Source organism: Misgurnus anguillicaudatus, chromosome 4 (assembly GCF_027580225.2).
Source record: "Misgurnus anguillicaudatus chromosome 4, ASM2758022v2, whole genome shotgun sequence".
In the NCBI taxonomy this organism is placed as follows: domain Eukaryota; kingdom Metazoa; phylum Chordata; class Actinopteri; order Cypriniformes; family Cobitidae; genus Misgurnus; species Misgurnus anguillicaudatus.
The window spans coordinates 24,434,103-24,458,672 of NC_073340.2; the positions used below are offsets into that span (position 1 = coordinate 24,434,103).

The 24,570-nt window shown below is 38.9% G+C and overlaps 1 protein-coding gene across 1 annotated transcript in view; it reads right to left on the minus strand.

Annotated features, from left to right (window-relative positions):
* atrnl1b (attractin-like 1b) overlaps positions 1–24,570 on the minus strand; it is a 126,101-nt gene that overhangs the window by 87,084 nt on the left and 14,447 nt on the right. The window contains exons 2-19 of the mRNA XM_073867025.1: positions 24,319–24,400; positions 23,940–24,053; positions 20,841–20,969; positions 20,419–20,627; positions 19,199–19,373; positions 18,768–18,855; positions 18,191–18,446; positions 16,432–16,615; positions 15,419–15,573; positions 15,077–15,161; positions 13,582–13,793; positions 12,577–12,695; positions 12,337–12,469; positions 11,590–11,777; positions 9,607–9,820; positions 8,936–9,124; positions 2,689–2,907; positions 2,154–2,291 (exon numbers count right to left, since the gene is read on the minus strand). Of these exons, the coding sequence (XP_073723126.1) occupies positions 2,154–2,291; positions 2,689–2,907; positions 8,936–9,124; positions 9,607–9,820; positions 11,590–11,777; positions 12,337–12,469; positions 12,577–12,695; positions 13,582–13,793; positions 15,077–15,161; positions 15,419–15,573; positions 16,432–16,615; positions 18,191–18,446; positions 18,768–18,855; positions 19,199–19,373; positions 20,419–20,627; positions 20,841–20,969; positions 23,940–24,053; positions 24,319–24,400 (2,889 nt within the window). The remainder of the gene's footprint in view (positions 1–2,153; positions 2,292–2,688; positions 2,908–8,935; positions 9,125–9,606; positions 9,821–11,589; positions 11,778–12,336; positions 12,470–12,576; positions 12,696–13,581; positions 13,794–15,076; positions 15,162–15,418; positions 15,574–16,431; positions 16,616–18,190; positions 18,447–18,767; positions 18,856–19,198; positions 19,374–20,418; positions 20,628–20,840; positions 20,970–23,939; positions 24,054–24,318; positions 24,401–24,570) is intronic.

A 24,570-nucleotide genomic window follows, 5' to 3' on the forward strand; every position in this document is an offset into this window, starting at 1 on the left:
TACACAGAGTATTTTCCCAAAAGTCTTGGGGATCATCAAGATGTTTTCCGTCAAAATTGAGACAAGCCTTTATGTTCTTTTTGCTCAGCAGCGGTTTCGTCTTGGAACTCTGCCATGCAGACAATTTTTGCCCAGTCTCATTCTTATGGTGGAGTCATGAACACTGACCTTAACTGAGACAAGTGAGACCTGCAGTTCTTTGGATATTGTTGTGGGGTCTTTTGTGACCTCTTGGATGAGTCGTTGCTGCCCTCATTTTTGGTCGGCCGGCCACTCCGGGGAAGGTTTTTCACTGTTCCATTTGTAGATAATGGCTCTTACTGTGCTTCGCTAAAGTCCCAAAGCTTTAAAAAAAAAGGCTTTATAACCCTTTCAGGATGATAGATCTAAATTACTTTCTTTCTCATTTGTTTCTGAATATCTTTGGATCTCGGCATGATGGCTAGCTTTTGAGGATCTTTTGGTCTACTTTACTTTGTCAGGCAGGTCCTATTTAAGTAATTTCTTATTTGCAAACCGGTGTGGTAATCAGGTTTGGGTGTGGCCTGAGAAATTAAACTCACTTGTGATAAACCACAATTAAGTTATGTTATAACAGGGGGGCAAGCACTTTTTAACAAGGGCCATGTAGTTTTGGATTTAGTTTTCCCCTTAATAATAAAAACCGTCATTTAAAAACAGCATTTTGTGTTCACTTGTGCTATCTTTGACAAAAAAAATTTTGATGATCTGAAACATTAAAGTGTGACAAATATGCAATAACATAAGATATCTGGAAGGGGCCCAACACTTTTCACACCACTGTGTCTTAGGGATGGGCGATATGACCTAAAATCCATATGGCGGTATACATTGCCGCCTCTTGCGATAGCGATATGTATTGCGATATGTTTATTTTTATAGACTCATTTCAGAACAGGTTATATAGACCCTTAAAGGGATCGTACACCAGCCGCGCAGCTCAGCGCCGCACAGCGCCAGGCCGTTCTAAAAAAATCGAACACATTGTTTTCTATGAGTATACGAACACCGGCGCCGCCAGGTGGCGCCTGTCCGCGCCGGCCAGCTGTGACTCAGGAAGTTGCTCAAATCCCTGTCGCGCCACACAGCGCCACTCACATAGTTTAACATTAAATAACATCATATTTGTCCCAAATCATTAACGATTAACATTGGCTGCTAACGTATATTTTGCATTTTGAAGCTCCTAGAAGCGACGCGACGCTGAGCTGCGTCAATTATTAAAGGAAAGAAAGAAACATTTCCTAAAAACACCACAAATAGAAAAACTCAACTTTCAAACATTTATGTTTTCTTTCTTTCACGGCATTCCAGCATCTATGGCTATATTCATGGCGAGAACTGGTTAATTCATACACAAGTTGATCCACACAAATGAATCTATACACAGCTTGGGGGAGAGGCAATTTGGTATCTCCAATTCACCTAGCTTTCATGTTTTTGGCCTTTGGGATGAAACCGGAGTACCCGGAGTAAACACATGCTGACACAAGGAGAACATGCAAACTTCACACAGAAAGCCCACCTGACCTACCCGGGTCATTTATGTTTATAAACTGTGGCAGACACTTTCATCCAAATGGACTTTGGTGCATTCAAACTATATGCTTTTATCAACATGCATGTTATCTGTAAAACAAACCCATTACTTTCACTTCTAACACAATGTCCTACCAATTGATCTGCAGGAACAAATACAAAAATAAGCTTTGATTCAAACAAAGTCTTTTTGTTTTGAATATAGAGTGTTTATGTATAACCCACAAAATCACATTTGTCACCTTTATATTGCATCTACCACACATTTTGTAGCCACTAGTTCTTCGTGTTAAAACCCTATATCTTCGAGCATTACATGCTATAAAAGCATATCCTGTTTCACCCAGGAACCCTTAGTAGTTATCTAAATCTACCGCTCTAGGCCAAAAGAAATAAATCTATAAATGTATGTATGCGTGTGTATGAGCTCACCTTTTGTCTCTGGGAGGGTAATCACCTGTATGATCTAAGCATCCAACACTTTCATGGTGTAATATTCACATGCTATGTATGCTATTTATTTCAGTGTAAGCTCTAACAAGGGTAGTGGAGTATCAAAAAGCCTCCTGTTAAACGGGTGCAAATGTTCTCACCTTGGCACTTTCCGCCATTGGTTGGGTCTCCGTGGAAACCAGGCAAGCATGTTTCGCAGTGAGGGCCTGTGGTGAGGTTACGGCACTGCTCGCAAACACTGCCGTTCACACAAGTGCTGTGGCCGTTGCACTGGCATGCTGGAAAAACAAAACCAGTGATTAGGTCAGACTTTGTCCAGAAGTAACTATTATTTGTTACTGAGGTCACGTATGACTCACAGTTTTAATAATGTGTTATCTGAGTGTAAATAATTGTAGAGTTGCAAACATAATGACTGTTTTCGAACAATTTTCGACCACTGCCTCGTTTGTCAGGTAGTCCTGTCATTTGTTGATTCAATGTTGTTGGTTCCATTTAAACAGTCTTGCAATACCACTTGGTGCCACTAGGGGCACAAATATTACACATTTTATCATTGCTAATGCTGGTGTTTCATTTGTCTAAAAACATCATGTTCCCACTGTGTAAGGAATCAACTGTATCATTTAGTGCCCGGATTAATATTTTGTGTGCACATATATAGGTGGTCCTCACCAGGACACTGGATAAACCCCCATTCAAAGCCTCGTTCCTTTGGACAAAGACCCGCCTCCAGAACCATGTCTTGGCTTTGTTTGGAGGGGCTCTTCATGGGTCCGCGATACGAGCCCTCCATGCACTGCCCTCGTCCTGTGTTACTGGGGTCTCCACACCAGCCACAGTCAGGCTGCTCCAGACACTGACCACAGGTACGCAATCCAGAGCAGTTCTGAGCTGTGATGAAAACAGAGAGAAAGACAGTGAGACAAACATGGAAAATTACAGACAATAAACCATGTAAATCAACAAAGACAATTTGTAATCAAAAACCTCCAGACAGGGTAAATATTTAGGTCCAAAATTAACTGTCAGTACTGCCAAAAGTGGGCCATAAAAATAAATTTATTTTATTTTAAAGGGCACCTATTATACAAAATTCACTTTAACAAGGTGTGTTTGGAAATAAAAGTGTGTTGGCAGTGTGTAAACACAACCACCATACAATGCAAAAAATCCACCCACAGTCCAAATAGACATGGCATTTTGATTCTCTTTAGCAATGTGATGTCACACTGCTAAAGCCCCTCTCACGGCCGCTGACTCACGGTACAGTTACCTGTGACCTAAATGTTTGATGGAGGGCGTGGCTGCCAATCACAGCCAATCACAGTGGCCGCAACACATGCTCCTCTGTTCGCAGGTCTTGCATAAACGTAATCGGCTGGCTCTGCACTGGGTTATTTGCATAAGACGATTTTCAGGGTTCCCACACCTTAGTTAACTTCAAATTTAAGGACCTTTCAAGGACTTTCCAGGTCCAATACCCTCAAATTCAAGAACTAAATGTGGCGACACATTTTAAGTGAAAGCAAGGTTACATCATGTTCCCTTTTAAGATACATTGTTACAGTTCCCTTTCGCGGGAACTCGCGCTGAGTCACTGTGGTAACACTTTTAGGACGCCTCCAGGGGTAAGTGCGTCTGAATGTGTATATCAAATTCAACCAACAATGAGGCATAACGAAAAGACAGGGTGACGTGGGAGCCAGGAAGTTTATCGTTATCTGAAATAATGCCAAAGGCGACAATACAGGGACGCAGGAAGTATGGCAAGGGAGACGCAGCATCTCATTCCATTCTCAGGGAACAACAGTTACATAAGTAACCCAAGACGATTTCTTGGGTCAAACTCATATATGCAAAAAAGCATTTTGGTATAAATCAACAATCGAACAGTTTAGCATGTGTGCTTAAAAAGTCTAGAATTTTTACGATATTATCAAAAATATATTTTTTCAGAAAACTTGCGTAAAATAGATTTAAGCACTTTCAATGACCTGTATCTATGTATATATATTTTCAAAAACTTCTCAGGGCCTTGAATTTTTCCCCCCAGAATCACAAACTTTCAAGGATTTCAAGGACCCGTGGGAACCCTGGATCTTGAAAAGTTGAAAAACTTCTGCGGCGAGCAACGCCAGTGACGTGACACTGACAGATACACAATTCAGTTTGGCAACGCATGACGTCACCTATTCAAAGTAAATGAGAAGCGTTAACTCTGACACGCAGTGTTAATTTTCTGTGGTTTTCTATGGGCAGTGAGCGTTTTGCAAGCTGTTTATCGGTGCCGTATGTCATTCACAGTTTTTATTGTTTACAGTTGCTTGGAAAAACCGGATACTGCACTCACTTTCTCCTGTGTGTCTCTGCACCTCTTACTCTGCATTTACATCAGCCGCGGTAGAGGCATCCTGCGGCGCGTTCCACGCAAATTGAGCGTTGCCGTGGGAAACGCACGAGTTGAAAAATCTGAACTTCGGCGGATTTCCACGCCGTGTTAACCAATCAGGACCTTGCTATAGTAGTGACGTGATTACAGGAAGCAAGCGGAGTCTCAGCAGAGTCGCAGAAGCCCCTTCAATAAAGCGGATTTCTGCGTGAATGTCTTAAATGACTAGAAGTTCACGTGCGGCTTTCACGCGCGAATTACGCGAGTAAACTCAAATGTTCAAGCGTCCAACTACCGCAAATAACGCGTTTTTGCCGCCTCTACCGCGGCTGGTGTAAACACAACATTACCCTTGATCAAGGTCAGAGCAAGCACCCTCCTTTTAAAGTTTCTGCTTATATGACAGTTAACAGCAAAATAGCGCTTCACACTGCTCTTTTCTGAAGTCAATTAAATAAGGGCAGTGTGGTCCACCTCACGTTTTTAAACTGTGTGATTAGCCCCTTGAATTTGGTAAGAGAGCGAGAAGCAGTAGCTAATATGCATTTAAAGGTACACATACGAAAACAGCACATTTGTGCTTCCACACAAATTGGGCATTTTGGACTGCTCTAATAAATGATCTGTGGGAAATTTTAAGCAGAAACTTCCCAGATACACCTATTACGTCTTGTAAAAACTGGCATAATATGTGCCCTCTAAGCTGTCCTGCAAGGACCTTTTATATAGACAATACTTATCACTGTAAAAATAATTCTCAATAAACAAAATCAAGTCCAACACAATTTTTTCTTATTGAAGAGAAAAAAAAGACAGAGAGAAAGAGACAGCAGTTCCCCAGCAGTGCAACAAAGAACCCGCGGCGAACTCTAAACAAACAACCTTCAGGCCACCCGTAAAGTGGCAGCAGCCGCTAGATTTAGGAGCAAATTTATCAGACTGCTACAATGCAGGAGCGGCCACACACAAGCTCCCCGCGTCCCGCTGCAAATCACTGCTGAAAAAACAAGAAACACTGCCACAGGAAACAGAAATAGATCTTTGAAATGGCACTGACACAGGCCGGGGCTCGTAGCGGAGCCGCTGAAACGTTAAGTAACCATCACTTGGACAGAGAGATACATTTTGGTGACAAAAAGGTTTCCGCCTCTGGACAGATTTGCAGAATCGTACCACCTACTTCAGGCAGAGAGCTTTTAATTCATTTTCCATTAGACTGAGCATAATGGAGGTTCTATCAGTAAGTCTAGACCTGTCATAAATGCAGGCTACTGTCGGAGAGCGTTGACGTGTCCCCCGTACGCACACCTTAACGCCTGAGAGAGAAAAATAACATTAGAAGCATTTAAGGCTTCTAGTCTGAAGGACAAACATAACTTGTTGCCTTTTTGTGATTGCACAAGATGCGCGCACATTGCTTTGAACCTGTGAAAATGATTTTCTCCTTCACAAACAAGTACACAAACATGCGGTAAAAAAGTGAAAGTTTAGGAATATTTCAGTGTTTGGGGGGAATTTCCCACCCAAAAATGTCGTTCACCAACATCTTCTTTTGAAGGTTCTCCTGCTTAGCGCTTCGGCACGCATGGTAAGAATTCATTCCCGAGTGGCCAAGAAGCGAAGAGCGAATGCTTAGGCAGACAAATTGAAACACTAATTGCATATTACAGGCGGATCAGAGGCCAAGTAGTTCAGCTAATGGGATGAAACAACAGATCTGATAGAGATGAAAACCTACATAACCGAGGCTGCTGACAAACGCTGATTGGTCACATCGTTCTATAAAAGGCCCGACAAATTAAGCCACTTTCTCATCACTAGAAGAGCATATCCACAAAATTGAGATGATTACCACAATCCTTTAAAGAAACAAGTTAAAGAGTACATGAGAAAATATGAGAAATGTGTTGTAATTTTGTGTTAGCCATTGTGTTAAACACATTTCAAGGTCCAATACCCTCAAAATCAAGAACTAAATATGTGGCCACGCTTCAGACAAGCCTTCCGTCAAGCGTTAACGCTTCTGTCCCATGTGAATGCACCGTATGTTTTGATCATAACTCTGAATCTAATCTCTATCAAAGTCCTTCACAAAAATGCAATTATCTCAGCTTTTTGCTAAAAAATTTGTGTTTTTGAAGAAACCTACCCATATTTGAGAGGTGATAAAAAGAAACAACTGAAGAACTTGTTTAAAAAAGTCTTGAAATGTCCCCTTTAAGATAATACATTTTTCGTGCCCCCAGAGAACACAAGTTTTAGCTCAAAATATCATATAGATCATTTATTATAACATGTTAAAATTGTCACTTTGTAGGTGTGTGCAAAAATGTGCCATTTTGGGTGTGTCCTTTAACATGCAAATTAACTGATCTCTGTACTTAATGGCAGTGCTGTGGTTGGGTAGTGCAGATTAAGGGGTGGTATTACCCCTTTCTGACATCACAAGGGGAGACAAATTTTAATTACCCTTTTTTTCACATGCTTGCAGAGAATGGTTTACCTAAACTAAGTTACTGGGTTGATCTTATTCACATTTTCTAGGTTGATAAAAGCACTGGGGACCCAATTATAGCACTTAAACATGGAAAAATTGAAAACATTTTCATTGTATGTCCCCTTTAGAAGCAGAGGGTCTATTATTTCATTTGATATATGTATGTTTATATATTTAAAGAAGAACATTTTCTGGAAAGCATTAAACTTTTGCGAAAATCATAAAAAAATGCTGTCGCTGGCTGGGAACTTTTTTTTAAACGCTGGCGGGGAAAGAGTTAACACTGCAGCTGATTCAACTAACACTGCATCATAAGCCTCTTTCACACAGTAATTCTGGTAAATTACCATGAGTTTACCAGAATGAATTTACCAGTAAATACAAAAATGTGCTGTTCACACATGCAGTGACGTTCCGTCTTTTTACCAGTAAGACATCATTCACACATCAGTATCAAAATACCGGTAAACTCGGAGAGAAAGCGGAAGTTACCTGTGACGCGCGGCCAGCGAGCTCCGTCCGTGTCGTATTTGTAAACGGCGGGTTATGACTTAATATCCACGGTCCGTATTTTGTTGTTTTCACATCTGTGGCAAACGGTCGCGAAGTTGCTCGTGACCAAACAACATTGCGTTAGGCGGCGTCAAACGGAACCTGCGCGTTGGCACATTAGGCTTCACAGATGGTGTGCTAAGGACGTCGGCAATTTGGCAATTAGATGGTAAGCTGTTTTAAACAACTTTGGTGAAGAAATGTGGATGTTAACTTCAGGTGTGCTCGACTTTTAAGCAACATGTGTGTGGAAACGTCCGTAAACAGTCTGGGGGAAACCGCGTCACCTGTATAAAAAACTTTCTGATTGGCCCGCCCGATCTGTCAGCGCGGTCTGACGTCATCCGTTCTAAATGTCGGTAATGCTATATTTTTCGTTCACACACAGCACTTACCGGTAAATTACCGTTAATCTTACAACCTGCCTTACTGGTAAATTGGGAGCACTGATTTACCGGAAAGGTTCTGTTCACACATGACATGTTAACTGCAATTTACCAGTAAATTACCAGTAAAGACTGTATGTGTGAAAGGGACTATAGACAGTTCAAATCCATATCGCATACATTCTCTTTATGTTTATGTAGAAATTAGCTGTATTTATTAGAGATGCACCAATATATCGGGCAATAATCGCTATTGAACGATAGTATTTATTTGAGATGCACCAATATATTGGGCAATAATCAGTATCGGACAATAGTATTTATTATAAATGGTCAAATATATCTGGCAATAATCGATATCGGATGATAGTATTTATTCGATATGCACCAATATATCTTGCAATGGTCTGTATCGGGCGTTAGTATTTATTGGAGATGTACCAATATGCCGGGCAATAATCGGTATCGAGTGATAGTATTTATTGGAGATGTACCAATATATCGGGCAATAATCGGGATCAGACCATAGTATTTATTTGAGATGCACCAATATATCTGGCAATAATCGATATCGGACGATAGTATTTATTGGAGATGCACCAATATATCGGGCAATAATCGGTATCAGACAGATTAGTATTTGTTGGAGATGCGCCAATATATATCTGGCAATAATCGGTATCGTGCGATAGTATTTATTGGAGATGCACCAATATACTGGGCAATAATCGGTCTCAGACGATAGTTTAAAAACAGGCAATAGTCATGGCCAATATATCCGGTCAAATAAAAAGACCAGGAAAATGAAATGAATTTAGCTCGGTGTATAGAAATTAGAAATATCACCAGTTTAATGTTCAATTTTAATGGTCATTATATGAATGAATGACATTACACTAAAATGTAATCTTTCGAATTTAGTTAATCTAAGTTAATATAACCACCAAACAATTGGTATCAGCATTAATATCGACAGATATCAGTCTGAATAATCGGTATCGGTGGAAAAATGTAATATAGGTGAATCTCTAGTATTTATCACTTGGACCTGTTAATAAGCAGTGATGACCACCATATAAAGATAAGAACACTCACACACACAGTCTCCTGTCTGCCATTCTAGACACTGGCCATACGGGAAAGAGATGACATAGGCGTTGGAGTCAACACAACGCTTGGTGCTTCCACACCACATGCACTCCATGGCCTGGCTGGTGCAGTTTTCACAGGAAGTGCGCAGGGAGCAGGGCATCTTACAGGGTCGGGCATTCGGGTTCAGGCTCACTGCAAGGGGGGGATATATTGGTTATTAAGTATGACTGATTGATAACAACATATTAGCAACAAGGTTATTATACAGAATATAATGCATGCACTGTAAAAGGTTTTGCCACAAACTCAACTTTATGCTGATAAAATGAAACAGCATTTCAACTCTCATGACCTTTTAATCTCTTTACATCCTTAGGACTCAGTAATCTACTGTACAAATGTCTGTAGGCTAGTATTGTCCCAAAACACCTAGAACTTTTTTACTACACTGAAGCGTTTACTGTTTTTTTTAAGTAAAGAAAATTATTATTTAAAATGTACACAGTATGCTCCCTTTAGTGTTAATATATTCAGCACTGTCCCTTACGCTACAAATGAAAAACCGTTTATCACAGTGTACACATTACTCACACTATTTAAACTATAATACGATGAAGTATTGTGGGTAAGCATGCAAATTAGGATGCACTTGTGAGCCAAATAAAGAGACCCACCAACTGATTTCGCACAGATGAGTCCGTCTGTGTTGGCAGTGCAGGGGTTGGCCCTGAGGCCAGAGACCTGAGCTCTCTCCAGGTAAGCACAGAACCCCGAGTCATTGGGCTCAAAGGGAAGCCACTGCAGAGAGGTGTTCTTGAACGGAGACATGTCCTCCCAACCCCAGTACGACACGTTGATCTTTCGCAGGCCAACCCAGGGGGACAGTTTCTGCAGAATAAATACAGCGAGTGAGGGGATGCCGAGACACCGAATTGATAAAATCAGTAACTGTATGCATTTTAAAGACAAGATGCACTGATCACAATTGTTTCAAGAACTTTATCAGTCAAAAGCTTGAAAAAACTCTCAAGGCTTTCGTTTAACAGCCTGAAATTAGTTTTGTAGACAAATATTAACTGAGACAATGTAGGAATGTCTTTACGAAAGAAAAATTGCAGTTAAAAAATTTTAAATTACAAGCTGGGTAAAAATTAATAGTAAAGTGATCAAACAAGTGCACAGCATCTCAAAAGGCACCTCATGAAGTTAGTTGAGAGAATAGCAAATAGAGTGAATTTATATTTTTAAAGACTTCGATTAAAAAACTATTATTTTATAAAGGATGTAATACTACTCTACAGGTACTCCAGATTAACATCAGAAATACAGAAACAGCGTGTGTTACGTGAGCTTTAAAGTAGCTGTGCCATTGGCTATATGCATCAGATTCAGAAATTATGAGAAAACCGGGTGTGCTTCATAAGTCTTGAAAAGTGAAGTCGCTCGCTCTTTGGTCGCCCCCTGGTGGCTGGCTGCAGTACAAGTCATAAACCCCGCCCTCTCCATTCAAACGAATGGGACTCTGGTCTAAATAAAAAAAATATTTACACTACCAATAAAAGTTTCCGAAAGATGGTTTTGGTCCTTTCAGGTAGTTGATATTACGCTGATATATGTTCAATTGTTCTTTTTTGTGATACGTTTTATTTTAGCTAGTAATTTGATGCTATAGAAACGGGGCGTGTCATTATGACTGGCGTGGTTGGATTGGGCGCGCGAGCATTTGGGCGGAAGTTTGATACCGCGGCTGCGCCTCTGGCTCCACGGACAATTCCTTCTGCGTAAGCCTTGGCTCCAAACAGACGTTTTTTCTTAACATGGCGGCGACCATGGTCGGACATTTTTGGCTTATTTATTAACAATGGAGGGAGGTGACGTCGTGTCGTCCATCTTTTTTTACAGTCTATTGTGAAAACCCAGCTAAAGTTATTTTTGTGATTTACTGTTTTCTAGATAAAATCATCCTACATAATGTAAAGAAGATACATAATAAAATAACCTTTATATTTGAGCTCTTTTCCAGCCATTGCAAGTTTTCTCGTAAATTGAAGAGTTGCAAATTTGCAAATTACGAGTTTTTACGGCAATCCATATTTCCGCAATTATCCAATAGGTGGTGCTCTTACCCAACTTATAAAACACTAAAGCATCAACTGATACAAAATAGTAAAATCTCTGTGTTTGTTTTGATAATCATTCTGAATCTGATCTCTAACAAAAGTCCTTTACAAAAATGCAATTATCTCAGCTTTTTGCTCAAAATTTGGTATTTTTGAAGGAACCTATCCATATCTAAAGTGGCAAAAAGAGAACAACTAAAGATAGGATGAAACTTTTTTGTTTGAAAGCAGAGGACATGTTCTTTCATTTGAAATATTCTATGTTTATAAATTATTGAAAGAAGAACATTATCTTGAAGGCATTACATTTTTGTGAAAACCATAAAAAATGCTTTTTAAATGCTGGCGGAAAAAGAGTTAATACTGAGTCTGACTAAGTAAGACCATCTCAAAAAGATTGAAATCAAAGAGTGAAATCAAATTTGTATGCTCCTTATCTTATATTTAGATTATTATTTCACAGACAGAGTTCCATGTATGATAGGCCAGAGCATGGTTTATCACTTATTCAACGTACATATAAGAGCAAGCACAAACCTTCCCCTTCTGCTGGTATTTCTGCAGTTCCTCCAGCACAAAGTCCACCTGTTTAGCGGTAGTCAGGGAGGCGATGTTCCCTTCCAGGTTCTTGCAGTAATGTTGAGCATTATCATAGCTCGCCCTACTGGAGTTGATCTGCAGACAGGCATCCCCTACATTGCTCCAACCATCTCCACACAGCTGGGCTACAAACAGAGAAACTGGAAAATTCAAACTCAAGCCTTAAATTTTCCTATGGCTGTGCTTCAGAACAGCAGGAGAGCTCTTAACATAATGAAAATTACTTGTTTGAAACAAGTGAAATATGCTACAAAGGACATTCAAGCAAAGTGGCCAGTAAAAGACATTTTTCTAGCGTGGTAAATGCCAAGTACAATCAGATTTAATACTTTTGCTGATTTAAAAGTCGCAAAGGACAAAAAGGTGTCCTCAATCTGGTTCTCTTCAAATTATAATGTACAAAGATTGCCAAGACTTTTCATTTCAATATTAAACTAAAAAGAGATGGGGAATGGAGGAAAGGGGTTTATGTCTGACATCTGTTATAAGGTAGGCAGCAAGTTAGCCTATGTATAGTGACAAATACACATATAATTGAAATCTATCTTGACAAGCATTCAATCTACCAGGGCTGATATATAAAAATATATATAAATGACAAATCTGACTAGAACCGCCCTCTGTGTGCCTACAATAAAAATATCAAAATAACAACAGAAATATTTCATGCACGACTCATTTTACCTGGAAGGGTGTGGCATTCCTGCTGTTGAGGATCCCATTGGCAGCTGAGGTTGAGCGAGCAGCTTTTGCAGTTGGCCATCTTACTGCAAATCTGCTCATTCCTGATTGGACATTTGGTGAAATTCTTCACGGACTTGTAATGAGAAAAACAGCAAGTCAAATTAAAGGGAAAACAAGCAGAGGACAACTGTTCGTACAATTGTGTAGTGTAGCACGGGTGCCCTCTGCAGGCCAACTTACAGAAGTGCAGTTACTGAGAGCCGAGATGCATTTCTTGCCATCGCACCACTGACATCCATTAGTGTTGGCGGTACAACTGGTGCAGTCGGAGAAGCGGTAACATCTCTCATCTACCGTAGCTTGAGGTGAGACAGATTGAAAAAGAAAGCAAGTAAGAAGATAAGTGTCTTGGCTTAATACATGACACTCTTAAGTATTAATATCTCAATGTTGTCAAGCATACATTAATCTAGAGAGACACCTAAGCAATGTGAAATTATTACCCAGAGCTCTGTGTGCTCTTCCAGAGCCAACAATCATATTATAACTTTAAGAAGAGAGAAACCATTACAAACACGAACACCTTTACATTCAAATGAAAGTGAATGATTCGTCAAACTGATTCTTTTTAAGTGATTCATTAAAAGAACTGTCTTATAAGATTCATTCGTTAATAAATCTGACTAGGTGTGCTGTATGATTTTACTGCACGTGTTATCCTGCTATTATTACTCTGTGATACATTTTATCACCTCACATTCAATTCAGACACCAAGCTCACGACTCTCAAACAAAAACGATTTCTTCTCCTGTGGCACTGAAACCCGCCCATAACATCAGCAGGGCCAGCACTGCCAGGAATTATCCAAGCATGCAATTCTCAGACCCCAGATTTGAATTTCAAATCAAACAGATGAAGTCAGATATTGCATGGTCTGCAAACACACACATGCTTGTACACAAACCCGCTAAATTAGTGGTTTAGTGTGACTGGTTGTTTTCGGACAGGTGGCAAAAGATCAAACAGTACTGGCAGTTCTGCAGAGCAGAAGAGGGTTGTGGGAAAATCTCCTCTGTGTCTGCTTTAGACAGTCTGTGCCCCTTCCATTACTCTCTCATTAACATAGCCTGGGCTATGATTGTAGCAGTCAAACCCGGAGGCTCAGATCAGAGTACACAAGCCAAAATGATGATGATGGAAAATGTCACAGTTGAGCATGGCAAGAGAGTCTTTTAGAAACCTACCAGGTTTAGCAGGGCAGAACGAAGCAGGTGTAGCATTGTAAGTGAAACTGGGCTCCCATGATGTGCAGCGGCCACCCTTCCAGATGCAGCGGACGCCAGGGCCCGCAGCCTCACAACGCTCCTGCCCCAGGAAGGCCTCGCAGCTGGGCGGCCTGTAGATCAGCACGTCGTTCAGGAGCATGCTGGAGAAACCACCAAACACGTACATGGACCTGGAAGTGGAGGAGGAAACACAGACCCAACAAGTAATGATACTCCAGCGAATGACGTGACATTGTGTGTCCGTATGGTTTAATTAAATGTAAAAGGGTTAAATTTCAAAATAAATTTGCAGGTAACTTGCATACATTCTCTTTTTTAAAAGAACCAAGTATAAAATTTCTGGTGTTATTTGGGGGATAAATGCAAAAATGTCAATGTGGTGTAACCAGTCTGTGTCAATTGGTGTAACTAGTATTTATTTTATAAATATAATATATTTAAGTAAGTGAAAATATAAATATATTCATTAAAAAATGTGGATATTATAAAATATAATCATCTAGTTTAGTGTAATATGATTTTTACATACATTTTTACATCATTTGTCAAAGATTATTTAGAAAACAGAGCCGTTTTCAGCATATGTAAGGTCAAATTACAAAAAATGCATTAAAATTTACATTTAGAAATAACTAATAAAATGATATTTCAAAGGGGCCATTTCACAAGACTTTTTTAAGATGTCAAATAAATCTTTGATGTCCCCAGAGCACATATGTGAAGTTTTAGCTCAAAATACCATATAAATAATTTATTATAGCATGTTAAAATTGCAACTTTGTAAGGGTGTGCAAAAATGTGCCGTTTTGGGTGTGTCCTTTAAAATGCAAATGAGCTGATGAAATTTAAACACTGATCACAATGATGGTGGTTTGTTGCAATTAAAACTCAATTGTGCTTTTCTCTGCACTAAATGGCAGTGCTGTGGTTGGATAGTGCAGATTAAGGGGTTGTATTATTATAATAAGAGCTCCTTATGACATCATAAGAAGAGCCAAATTTCAACAACCTATTTTTCATGTGCTTGCAGATAATGGTTTACCAAAACTAAGTTACTGGGTTGATCTTTTCACATTTTCTAGGTTGATCGAAGCACTGGGGACCCAATCATAGCACTTAAACATGGGAAAAGTCAGATTTTCATGCCATGGCCCCTTTAAAATTATTTTTTATGATAACGCTTACATGCCATTAAGGTAGTGAAAATATTTAATATTTCTCATTCTTTGGCGCAATTGGCGGTTACACCATTTGACATTTTCAGGTCCATTCAGTCTTAACTTTCATTAAAATGGTGCAAATGTAATTTTTTATTGAATAAAATTTACCTAAATACACTATGTGCATTGAAATAAACCTGATGCATGCTTTTTTTTCTCATCCTGCCAAACTGTTTTTGTCACTGACCCGGATGTGTGTTTACTTGAATCTAACTGTGTTTATGAGTTCTTACCCATTACTGGTAACAGCGGTGTGACCGAAGCGGTTGACATCTCTGTGCAAATTTGGTCTAGGAAGGACCTTCCACTCATCACATGCTGAGGATCAAAAACATGAACTATTTTAGGAAAAATGAATTGCAAAAGGCCATCTTTGCCAGTTATGTTGTGTCTGTACTGTATTCTATTGGTGTATTTCTCAAGGTCCACTGTTTATTAATGTTAGACTAAGCCCTGGGTAAACAACTTTGTGAGTAACGGTGACTAAATTGTCATTTCTGGGTGAACATATGCATTTAAATAGACCTCTGATGACCTATCAAGAATCATGCTTGAACTGAATAGTCAGCACAAACCAATGTCATAAGCCAGGAAATCAGCAGAAAAGCACTTGGCCCCGTTGCTCAGAGAGGTGTCATTGTGGGTATTTCCTCCAAAGATGAGCAGAGTTCCTCCTAACATCACAGACGAGTGCAGGTAACGTGGATAACCACTCTCCCTCAGAATCGTCCTGCAACACACAAAAGACAGGGTTCACACACCTTAGTTAACTTCAAATTCAAGGACCTTTCAAGGACTTTCCAGGTCCAACCCTAAAATTCAAGAACTAAATGTGGGGACACATTTCAAGTGAGCGCAAGGATACAACGTGTTGCCTTTTAAGATACATTGTTGCAGTTCCCTTTCGAGGGAACTCACGCTGCGTCACTGCGGTGACACTTTGGGGACGTCTCCAGGGGTAAGTAGGTCTGAATGTGTATATCAAATTCAACCAATGGTGAGGCTTAACGACAAAGACAGGGTGACGCGAGAGCCAGAAAGTATATTGCTATCTAACGCTATCTGTAATATTGCCAAAGACGGCGTTACAGGGACACAGGAAGTATGGCAAGGGAGACACAGCGTCTCTTTCACTTCTCAAGGAACAACAGTTACATACGTAACCAAAGACGGGGTTTTTTATGTGTCAAGCACAACTATGCAAAAAAGCATTTTTGTATGAGTCAACATTCACATACAGAAGATATAAGCATTTAAAGCGAACAGCTTAGCACGTGTGTTTAAAAAGTCTAGAGTTTTTATGATATTATCCTACACTACACAGGGAATAACATGGATTTTTTTTATCTATATCTATATAATACATTCAAACACTTTCAATGACCTGTATGTATGTATGTATGTATGTATATTTTCAAAAACTTCCCAGGGCCTTGAATTTTCCCCCCAGATTTACAAACTTTCAAGGGTTTCAAGGACCCGTGGGAACCTGGAAAAGACCTCATCAAATCTGTATGTACCTTAAAATATGTTTCAAAGATAGAAATATGACACATTTTTGCTTGAGCATGTGTGTGTGCGCTCTCACCAGGTGCGGGTCTGGACCTCGTAGCGGTAAAGATCATCCACCAGGCCGTATTTGTTGGCGGGAAGAGATTTGTAGCCCCCATGGACATACACGCTTTTGCTGGCGCTGTGGTAGACGCTGCTATGGCCGTACCCACCCTGAGCGATCGCTCCTCTGGTTTCAGGCACAACCCATGTGTTTGTACCTGTGTTTAGACAAAAACAAAGCAACTCAATCATACAGATGACATTTGGATGAATGCAATTATTTTTCGGTCAATTGTTTTCAAAAGAAACAAATATAGTTGACTAAATGAAAAGCGTGTTCTGGCTTGTTTAATTGGTGGAATCAACATATCTCAACAAAACCAAGTGTCCCGAGTTCATGACCCTTTAAAGACTACTTGATACTATCACGATTACATGCTTATCCTGGAGTTTAAAAGGATTAACAAAGGGTACAGATTATTCAATCAATTCAGCCTCGAGACACTGGCCCTGGATACATCAATTGCATACTGCTTCTTACAAAGAACCACAGCTCCATCTACTGGCCAAATGACATAAATATCAATGTTTATCCATGGGGCTAGGATCTCTAGAAAAGCTTTCTATAGATACCCTTTTGTTTCAAACCCATTCACGTGCTTTACTGCAACTCTTTGTTACTCAAACATTTCCATGATAGTCTACAACAACCACCTAATCTCTAAATCACTATTTATAGGTGCGGTTTTCCAGACAGGGTTTAGATGAATCCAGGACTAGGTCTTACTTATATTAGGACATTTAATTGATTTTTTTAAACCTTATAAAAAACAGTACATGTGTACATCTTGAGACAAAACTATGGCACTGATATACAGTACTGTGCAAAAGTCTTAGGCCACAAGGCCAGAATTAGATTTGTTGTTTTTGCAATTTTATAGTGATCATATATAATTGTTTCCTAGTCTCTTTAATAGAATACATCCGGAAAATACAGGAAATGTGTATATAGTATTAAAAACTGTATAAAATGTAAACTGATGTGTCAAGTTTTTAGAGTAAATAGCAGGAAACTGCAGGGTCTCTTAAACCAAAATAAAATTAAATCCTAATTTCTAATTTTTTAAAAATTAGTCTTTTTACTTCATTGTGCTCAAAAAGGCTCAAGATGTGTTTAGTGCCAAGAGAGGTCACACTAAACACTGACGATGTCTAAAGAAGACATTTAGTCCTGAAAATTGAATTTTTATTTTGTGTACATATTTCCTATATTTTCTGTTTGTATCTTAATAAAAATAGATTGAAAAATAAATATGGATGGACATTAAAACTTCTAAAACAACAAGTCTGGTGGTGGTGGCCTAAGACGTTTGCACAGTACTGTATATTAAGATATGTTAGTGTAAAACGTGCATTTTAAGCTCAAACCTTCCCTTAAAGTACCCACAAAATCCATCTTTAAATCCAAGTCTTTATGCATTATTACAAAATTTCATATCCTGCCCCAAATCCTTTTTGGCATTAATTCAATTCAATTCAATTTTATTTATATAGCGCTTTTCAGAATTGGTAATTGTTTCACAGCAGCTTTACATAGAAGCAGTGAAAAGCACAGAAAATCGACAGATAGTACATAATACATGATAGCATAAGCAGCTAAATTTGCTGCGGCTATGAATCAACATTATAAGCGAGCGTACTACTAATGTAACGTATAGAGGAGGGTGCTAAGTTAAGCCCAATAAGGCTGCCTCCCCGAGTTGAAAACCAACATTAATTGGTTAGTCACTTACGGATGTTGTACTCCTGAACGTTGCTGATGTAGCTGTAGATTGAGGAGTAGCCGAAGAGGACCACCATCACCACGTCTCCATTGTCTAGCTCTGCTATATGGGCGGAGTGGCCTTCCACAGCGTAGACCTGTCCGTGGGCTGGCACAATGGGATTCTTCTGCGACCACGTCATGGTGGGTATGTTAAACACCCACAGTTCATCTGTTACGTTACTGGCACCACTCTCCAGCTTGCCTCCAAACATGTAGATGTCATCCTGAAAAAGAGATTTGATTTAACAACAATTTTTTAATCTGTTGGTTACTTATGGTTCCATTTATTTATTTAAGCCTTTAAATAGCACAGTGTTTGTCTGCCTTGTTTTATTTTGGCATGATGGAAAAGTGACAGAGAAGAAAAAGAGGTGGAGGAAGATATTTTTGCCATTGTTAAGATCTGAATTACACTGTACATGCAGACCAAAAGCTAGAACTTCTTATTTGCTAAACAGCCATATCCATTCATCTAGACACTGATTATTATTATTATTTGAAAGATGTAAAATGCATTCCTAATATGATATTTGTCAAACATTTACCCGATATAGTGCCAAGGAGTGGCCATATCTCGGCAGGAGTCCGCTAGTAATGGGCACGGTGTTCCAGATACCACTTTCCAAATTGTAACTACAAGAAAACAGCAAAAGAAACGTAATGCATTGTGTTACAATCTTCATACTACACAATTATCCACAGAATAACCTAAGAGAGAGTACAAAGATAGAAAAACGCACAAAAAAAAAAAACTTATTAAACCCTTACAAACCATAACCATTGTAGCTGTAAATTTTCAAACGTGAGCAACAGTTTGAACAGTTGCTATTATTATTAACTTTATTAGTATTATTTATTATAATTTTTAGACTATTGTGATTGATTGTAAAGCAAGTAAATTTTAATCTGCACTTCATAATTTCATCGACGGAGTATGACAAACTTGTTCTAAGCACTCAATTAAAATATAACTTACTTCAGAGTCATTTGAAAGTTGCTGTAGTTAAATGTATAGCCACCGACAACCCACATAACCTTTTCCTGTACAACAGCCTTATGGGATGCTCTGCCCAGAGATGCTCCGAATGGCTTAACTGTGGGCATAATCCAGTAAGACTCTGTGGAAGGGACCGTTAGAGAGCAATCTGGACCTGAAAGACAGTGATTTAGGCAAGGACAATTAATAATGACCTTTCTTTATACCTGTAAAATCACAAATGATCTAGAATTGCAACATGGTTTCCCAAATTGCAAAGTGTCTCCGGATGTCTGACATTTTATCTAGAGAGTCACAGTTGCCTTATACATTTAAAGGTCACGTTCCTCCTGGTCCCATTTTTTAAACCCTAGTTAGTGTAAAATGTTAGAGCATAAATAATATGATAAAGCTCAAAGTTCACTGCCAGACGATATATTTTCTTTAACAAAATTCGCCTTTCAAAGCCTACAGCGAGTGACCGGTTTGAACTACAGCTCTCTACTTCCTGCATAAATGACGTCAGTAGAACAGTTTTTTGACTAAACTCCGCCCACAGGAATACGTCAGTCGCCAGCTAAGCTAGCGGGAAGCTAAGCTGCTATTAAATCACAACACACTAAACAAACTACACAATCAGAACTCATTACGCATTTCTGAAGGAGGGACTTCATAGAACAAGGATGACATCAGCCCGTTTTGAGGACACTGAAAACAGCGCTAGATAAGTCAATTGTGTGAAAAATACTGTGTTTTTTACATGTGAAACATGAGCATGTTATATTGCGCACTGTAAACACAAGCAAAGCTTCAAAAACACAGAAAGAAAAGGACCTTTAATAGTTTTACTCAAACATCTCAAATTTCGAGCATGTGCGCATTACAAGATCTGTGTCAGATATTCAGTACATTGAAAATGTTTCATGTAATGTTACGCATACATACCAAGTCTTACTAATATATATATAACACATTGTGACACTGAGCTCAATGCAGATGCTGCAGTGATGCAGAAGTGGCAGGTGCACCTCTACAAAATATACACTAGGGAGCGCCAGCAACAAACTCCATGATATGTAAAGCTTTGTTGGGAATATAAAACTAGAGAGATCTCTGATTCCCAGCATGATTTCACAGCATCCTTCAGATTTATTTTTTTAAACAGAATCTGTGGATGGGGAACCAGCAGGGAGCAAATGGAAAAGGAGAAGAGGAAGTACCTTGCCAGCTGTCGTTGCACACGCACAGCTTTTCTCCGGTGAGGTCGCAGTAGCCATGATCTGGGCTGCCACAGTTGTTCCTGCAGTACGGGATGTCGCAGGCCTCGCCCTTCCAGTACTTATCACATTCGCAATACATACGGCTCGATATTGAGTTCCCAGAGGTGCACTTGCCGTGGCCAGAGCAGTTATTTGGACACGAGTTCATTCTGTAGGAGGGATGAACCAAGGACATGAAAGGCAAGATCATATATAATTGAACTAAAAGAGTACACCTGTGATTATATTAAGTATAAAACATGCCCACAGGGGGTAAAATGAAGACCCCTGTGTGATATATATATATGCTGTATTAGCACCTAGCCAAATCAGCAAGCTCTTTCTCAGTATACAGCGCTGATGTCATTAACTCATATACTCACGAGTAGAATATTTCAAATCCCGTTAGGTTGTAGGCAGCGTCGCTAAAAAAGTGCAGGAGTGCGTAGCCTGAGTTGGTCTCCACCTCAGGGACTGTCTCATTCCCTTTCACTTCGGGGACAATGAGACCACTGTGGGACAATAACAGATTGAAACAAAAACCTGGTTAAGTATCTCTCGTTCTACTGTAATAGCAGCAGTTAATACAATTAATATTTTTTTTAATGAGAAGCAGGGCTCAACAATAAAAAAATAAGTTAGTATTTAGTCAGTAAGGGTATTCCGGTAGATCAATTGGCAAATCATTGCATTAGCAGTAGGAATGTTCATATTGATCAGTAAACTGTTAACCGTTGGTAAGAATTTATGATCGATTAATATTATCAGTTAAAAGAAAAAAATTATTAACGCACTATGCATGTCGACATGTGCCTTTGCTACTTTTCTATCTTTAATTTGTGAATGGTCTGTAAATGACGCAAATTATTGCTGCCCTAACAGTCTGGTAAAGTAATAATTTGTATGAGAAATCATTTGTACTACATACGTGCACGTGCTTGAGTATGGTTTGGAAGTAGGGGTGCCTAACGATTAATCGCAACTAATCGTTTGCAGAATAAAAGTTTTAGTTTACATAATTTGTGTGTGTGTACACTCTTAGAACGAAAATGTGTTAAAAACAACAGTGTTAGCTTAGTGCCAACACACTAAATGCGTTGTCCCAGAATCCACACATCTATGTGTTATTATTGGAACAACACATTTTGTGTTACTTTTAACTCAAAATTAATAAAAAATGACACATAATGTGTTAAAATAACACATAATGTGTTAAAAGCATGGGTCTTTAACTGGGCGTCCGCCAAGTGATGTTTAACCACAAGCTATTTTTTGTTAAAACCTTAAACATATGTGCAAAAGTTACATGTTCCCTAAGTTGCACACGTGCGTGGTGGCATAAGCTTATTTAAGGCACTCGTTCAGTGCAATTTTAGCTTGCGGACAAAAACATAATATCTCAAGACTAAGCGCCTACTCAGAAGGCAGCAGTAGCTACAGAAAAAAGCATCATAAAACAGGTACATCATATAGGCACGTTTGTCTTTCTTTCAGAATGTTATGTTATGTTATGTAGATTCAGTGCGACTTGTTGTCTCATCTATATCTGAACTTGGATGGGTGTTTCAAGCTGTTCAGATTTGTTATTGCTAAAATGCTAATTCAACAGGCAAATGACACCACGCCGTGTCTGCATTATAAACTGTGACAAAACTATCGCTTGCATTTAAAATCTATGAAACGCAAGCTGTGAATCAAGATCTTGGTTCAAGATTCAATAAGTTGCCCAAAAAGGTGCTGCAGACTCGTTGCATGTTGTTCTCCTGAGTCTGATATGATGCTCTGCACAAAATAAACGTGCGTAACTCAAACTTGTGTCAATGATAATCCACAAGAAAGGCAACAGACCTCAGATTAAAGCACAACCTCTGTCCCCACCAGAACAGACAGTCTTTGTGACATTCACCATGATCAGTCATCTTTATAAACTGAAAGCCCAGGTTCAAGTTAATGTGTAAGTGTTCATCTCACAGTAACATGAAAATGTATTACACTGTAAATACCTTAAAGGGGCCATGGCACAAGACTTTTTTAAGATGTCAAATAAATCTTTGGTGTCCCCAGAGCACATATGTGAAGTTTTAGCTCAAAATACCATATAAATAATTTATTATAGCATGTTTAAATTGCCGCTTTGTAGGTATGTGCAAAAATGTGCCGTTTTGGGTGTGTCCTATAAAATGCAAATCAGCTGATGAAATTTAAACACTGATCACAATGATGGTGGTTTGTTGCAATTAAAACTCAATTGTGCTTTTCTCTGCACTAAAAGGCAGTGCTGTGGTTGGATAGTGCCGATTAAGGGGTGGTATTATTATAATAAGAGCTCCTTATGACATCTTAAGGAGAGCCAAATTTCAACAACCTATTTTTTCATGTGCTTGTAGAGAATGGTTTACCAAAAATAAGTTGCTGGGTTGATCTTTTTCACATTTTCTAGGTTAATAGAAGCACTGGGGACCCAATCTTAGCACTTAAACATGGAAAAAAAATCAGATTTTCATGCCATGGCCCCTTTAAAATAATAATTAAACTAAACCTACTTAAAAAAAAACACTGAAAATTATGTCTTAACATACAGTAATGTAGTATGGCTGTGTGACACAATATGTTTTTTTTTCTATTTATAAAACGATTTGTTCCAGTACTTGATTCTGATTGGTCAATAGTTGTACATTACTCTATTTTTCGTGGTGCCTAATACAAAAAATTACTTAAATATCTCTGCATGAAAATTTGATAGTGTATATGCATCCTGGTTCTTTTGTTGATCTGTTGCTGCAGTTTTGCACATTCAAATTACATAAAATGTTATTGTATTTTACCGGGTCACTGACAACGGTTAACTGTATTTTACTCAATGACAATATAATATTAAAATCTTATCAGTTAATGGTTAATGTTCAGTTAACAAGCTGATCATCCTTAGTTAGCAGTGAAATACGGGTAAGTTTAGTTCCCAGGGAATAACCATACTGATAAAAATGTATACCTTGAATGCTTTGAAAGCTGCTTTGGATAAAAGCGTCTGCCAAATGCATAAATGTAAATGTATTTTTACACAACAGAATACAAAACTATATAATTTCAATGTTTTTTAAAATATGAAAACAATTCAATTTTCAAATCACAAATATTACTAATTAGTTTTAAATTTTTCAACCCATTCTAAATGATATTACCACAGTATTACCACGTTTTGCAGTTTTAGATGGATAATATAATATAATATAAAAATGATCCATCTACTTAACACAGCGTGCAGTATTTTCAGATCAGCAAAATTTGTCAAGAACCCTATTGTTTGTACTCATACATAATAGATGAACACTGCAGTGACAGACAAACTGGCCGGTTAGGGCAAGTGACGGTTCCATCAACCGAAAAAACAATCTCACACTGGCCTGAGCCATCCTTATTGTTGATCCCTACTAAGGGTGTGACAGATCTAAAATCTGTGCGGTTTTTGTAGGCACACTCACCTGAACACAGCTACTAGGGGAGCATAAATAGAGTCTCCATCATAGACGTACATATGATCCCAGCTGCATTCGGTGGCAAAATGGTTAAATCGTAACCTCAGCACTGCGTTCGGGCTGCAAAACAAAGTTGATGACATAATGCTTAAGAACTTGTTGCCGGCTGTACAATCCAGCAATGAGAACATTTTACAGCATGTTCTCATTTCTGGCTAGTTTGAAGAGTGCGAGGTGGAATGTGCTCCCCCAAGCCTTTTCTGGTAATACAACACAGAAAACAACACCCTGTAAAGGGCTGCTAAAATGTATTTAAACTGCTTGTTCAATAGAAAACAAACAATAATATAGCGTAATACTCTAATTAAAGAGAGATGCCACTTACTAGACCTCAATCAGCCAGGTGCACTTAGTTTTGTACTTGTAGTTGATAGGTCCATCTGTTAGGTAACCAGACGGCTCAGTCAACTTGAAAAAACAAGATCACAGTCACCGTTCAGAGGTCCACATCGAACAAAGCCTGAGGGGCAAACAGTACAATGCTGTGCATAAAGAAATAGACATAAGTGTTGCATAAAAGTGATGCTTTAGTATAAGCAGGCACAAAGATGAAGCTGATTACTTTTGGCCATATGGA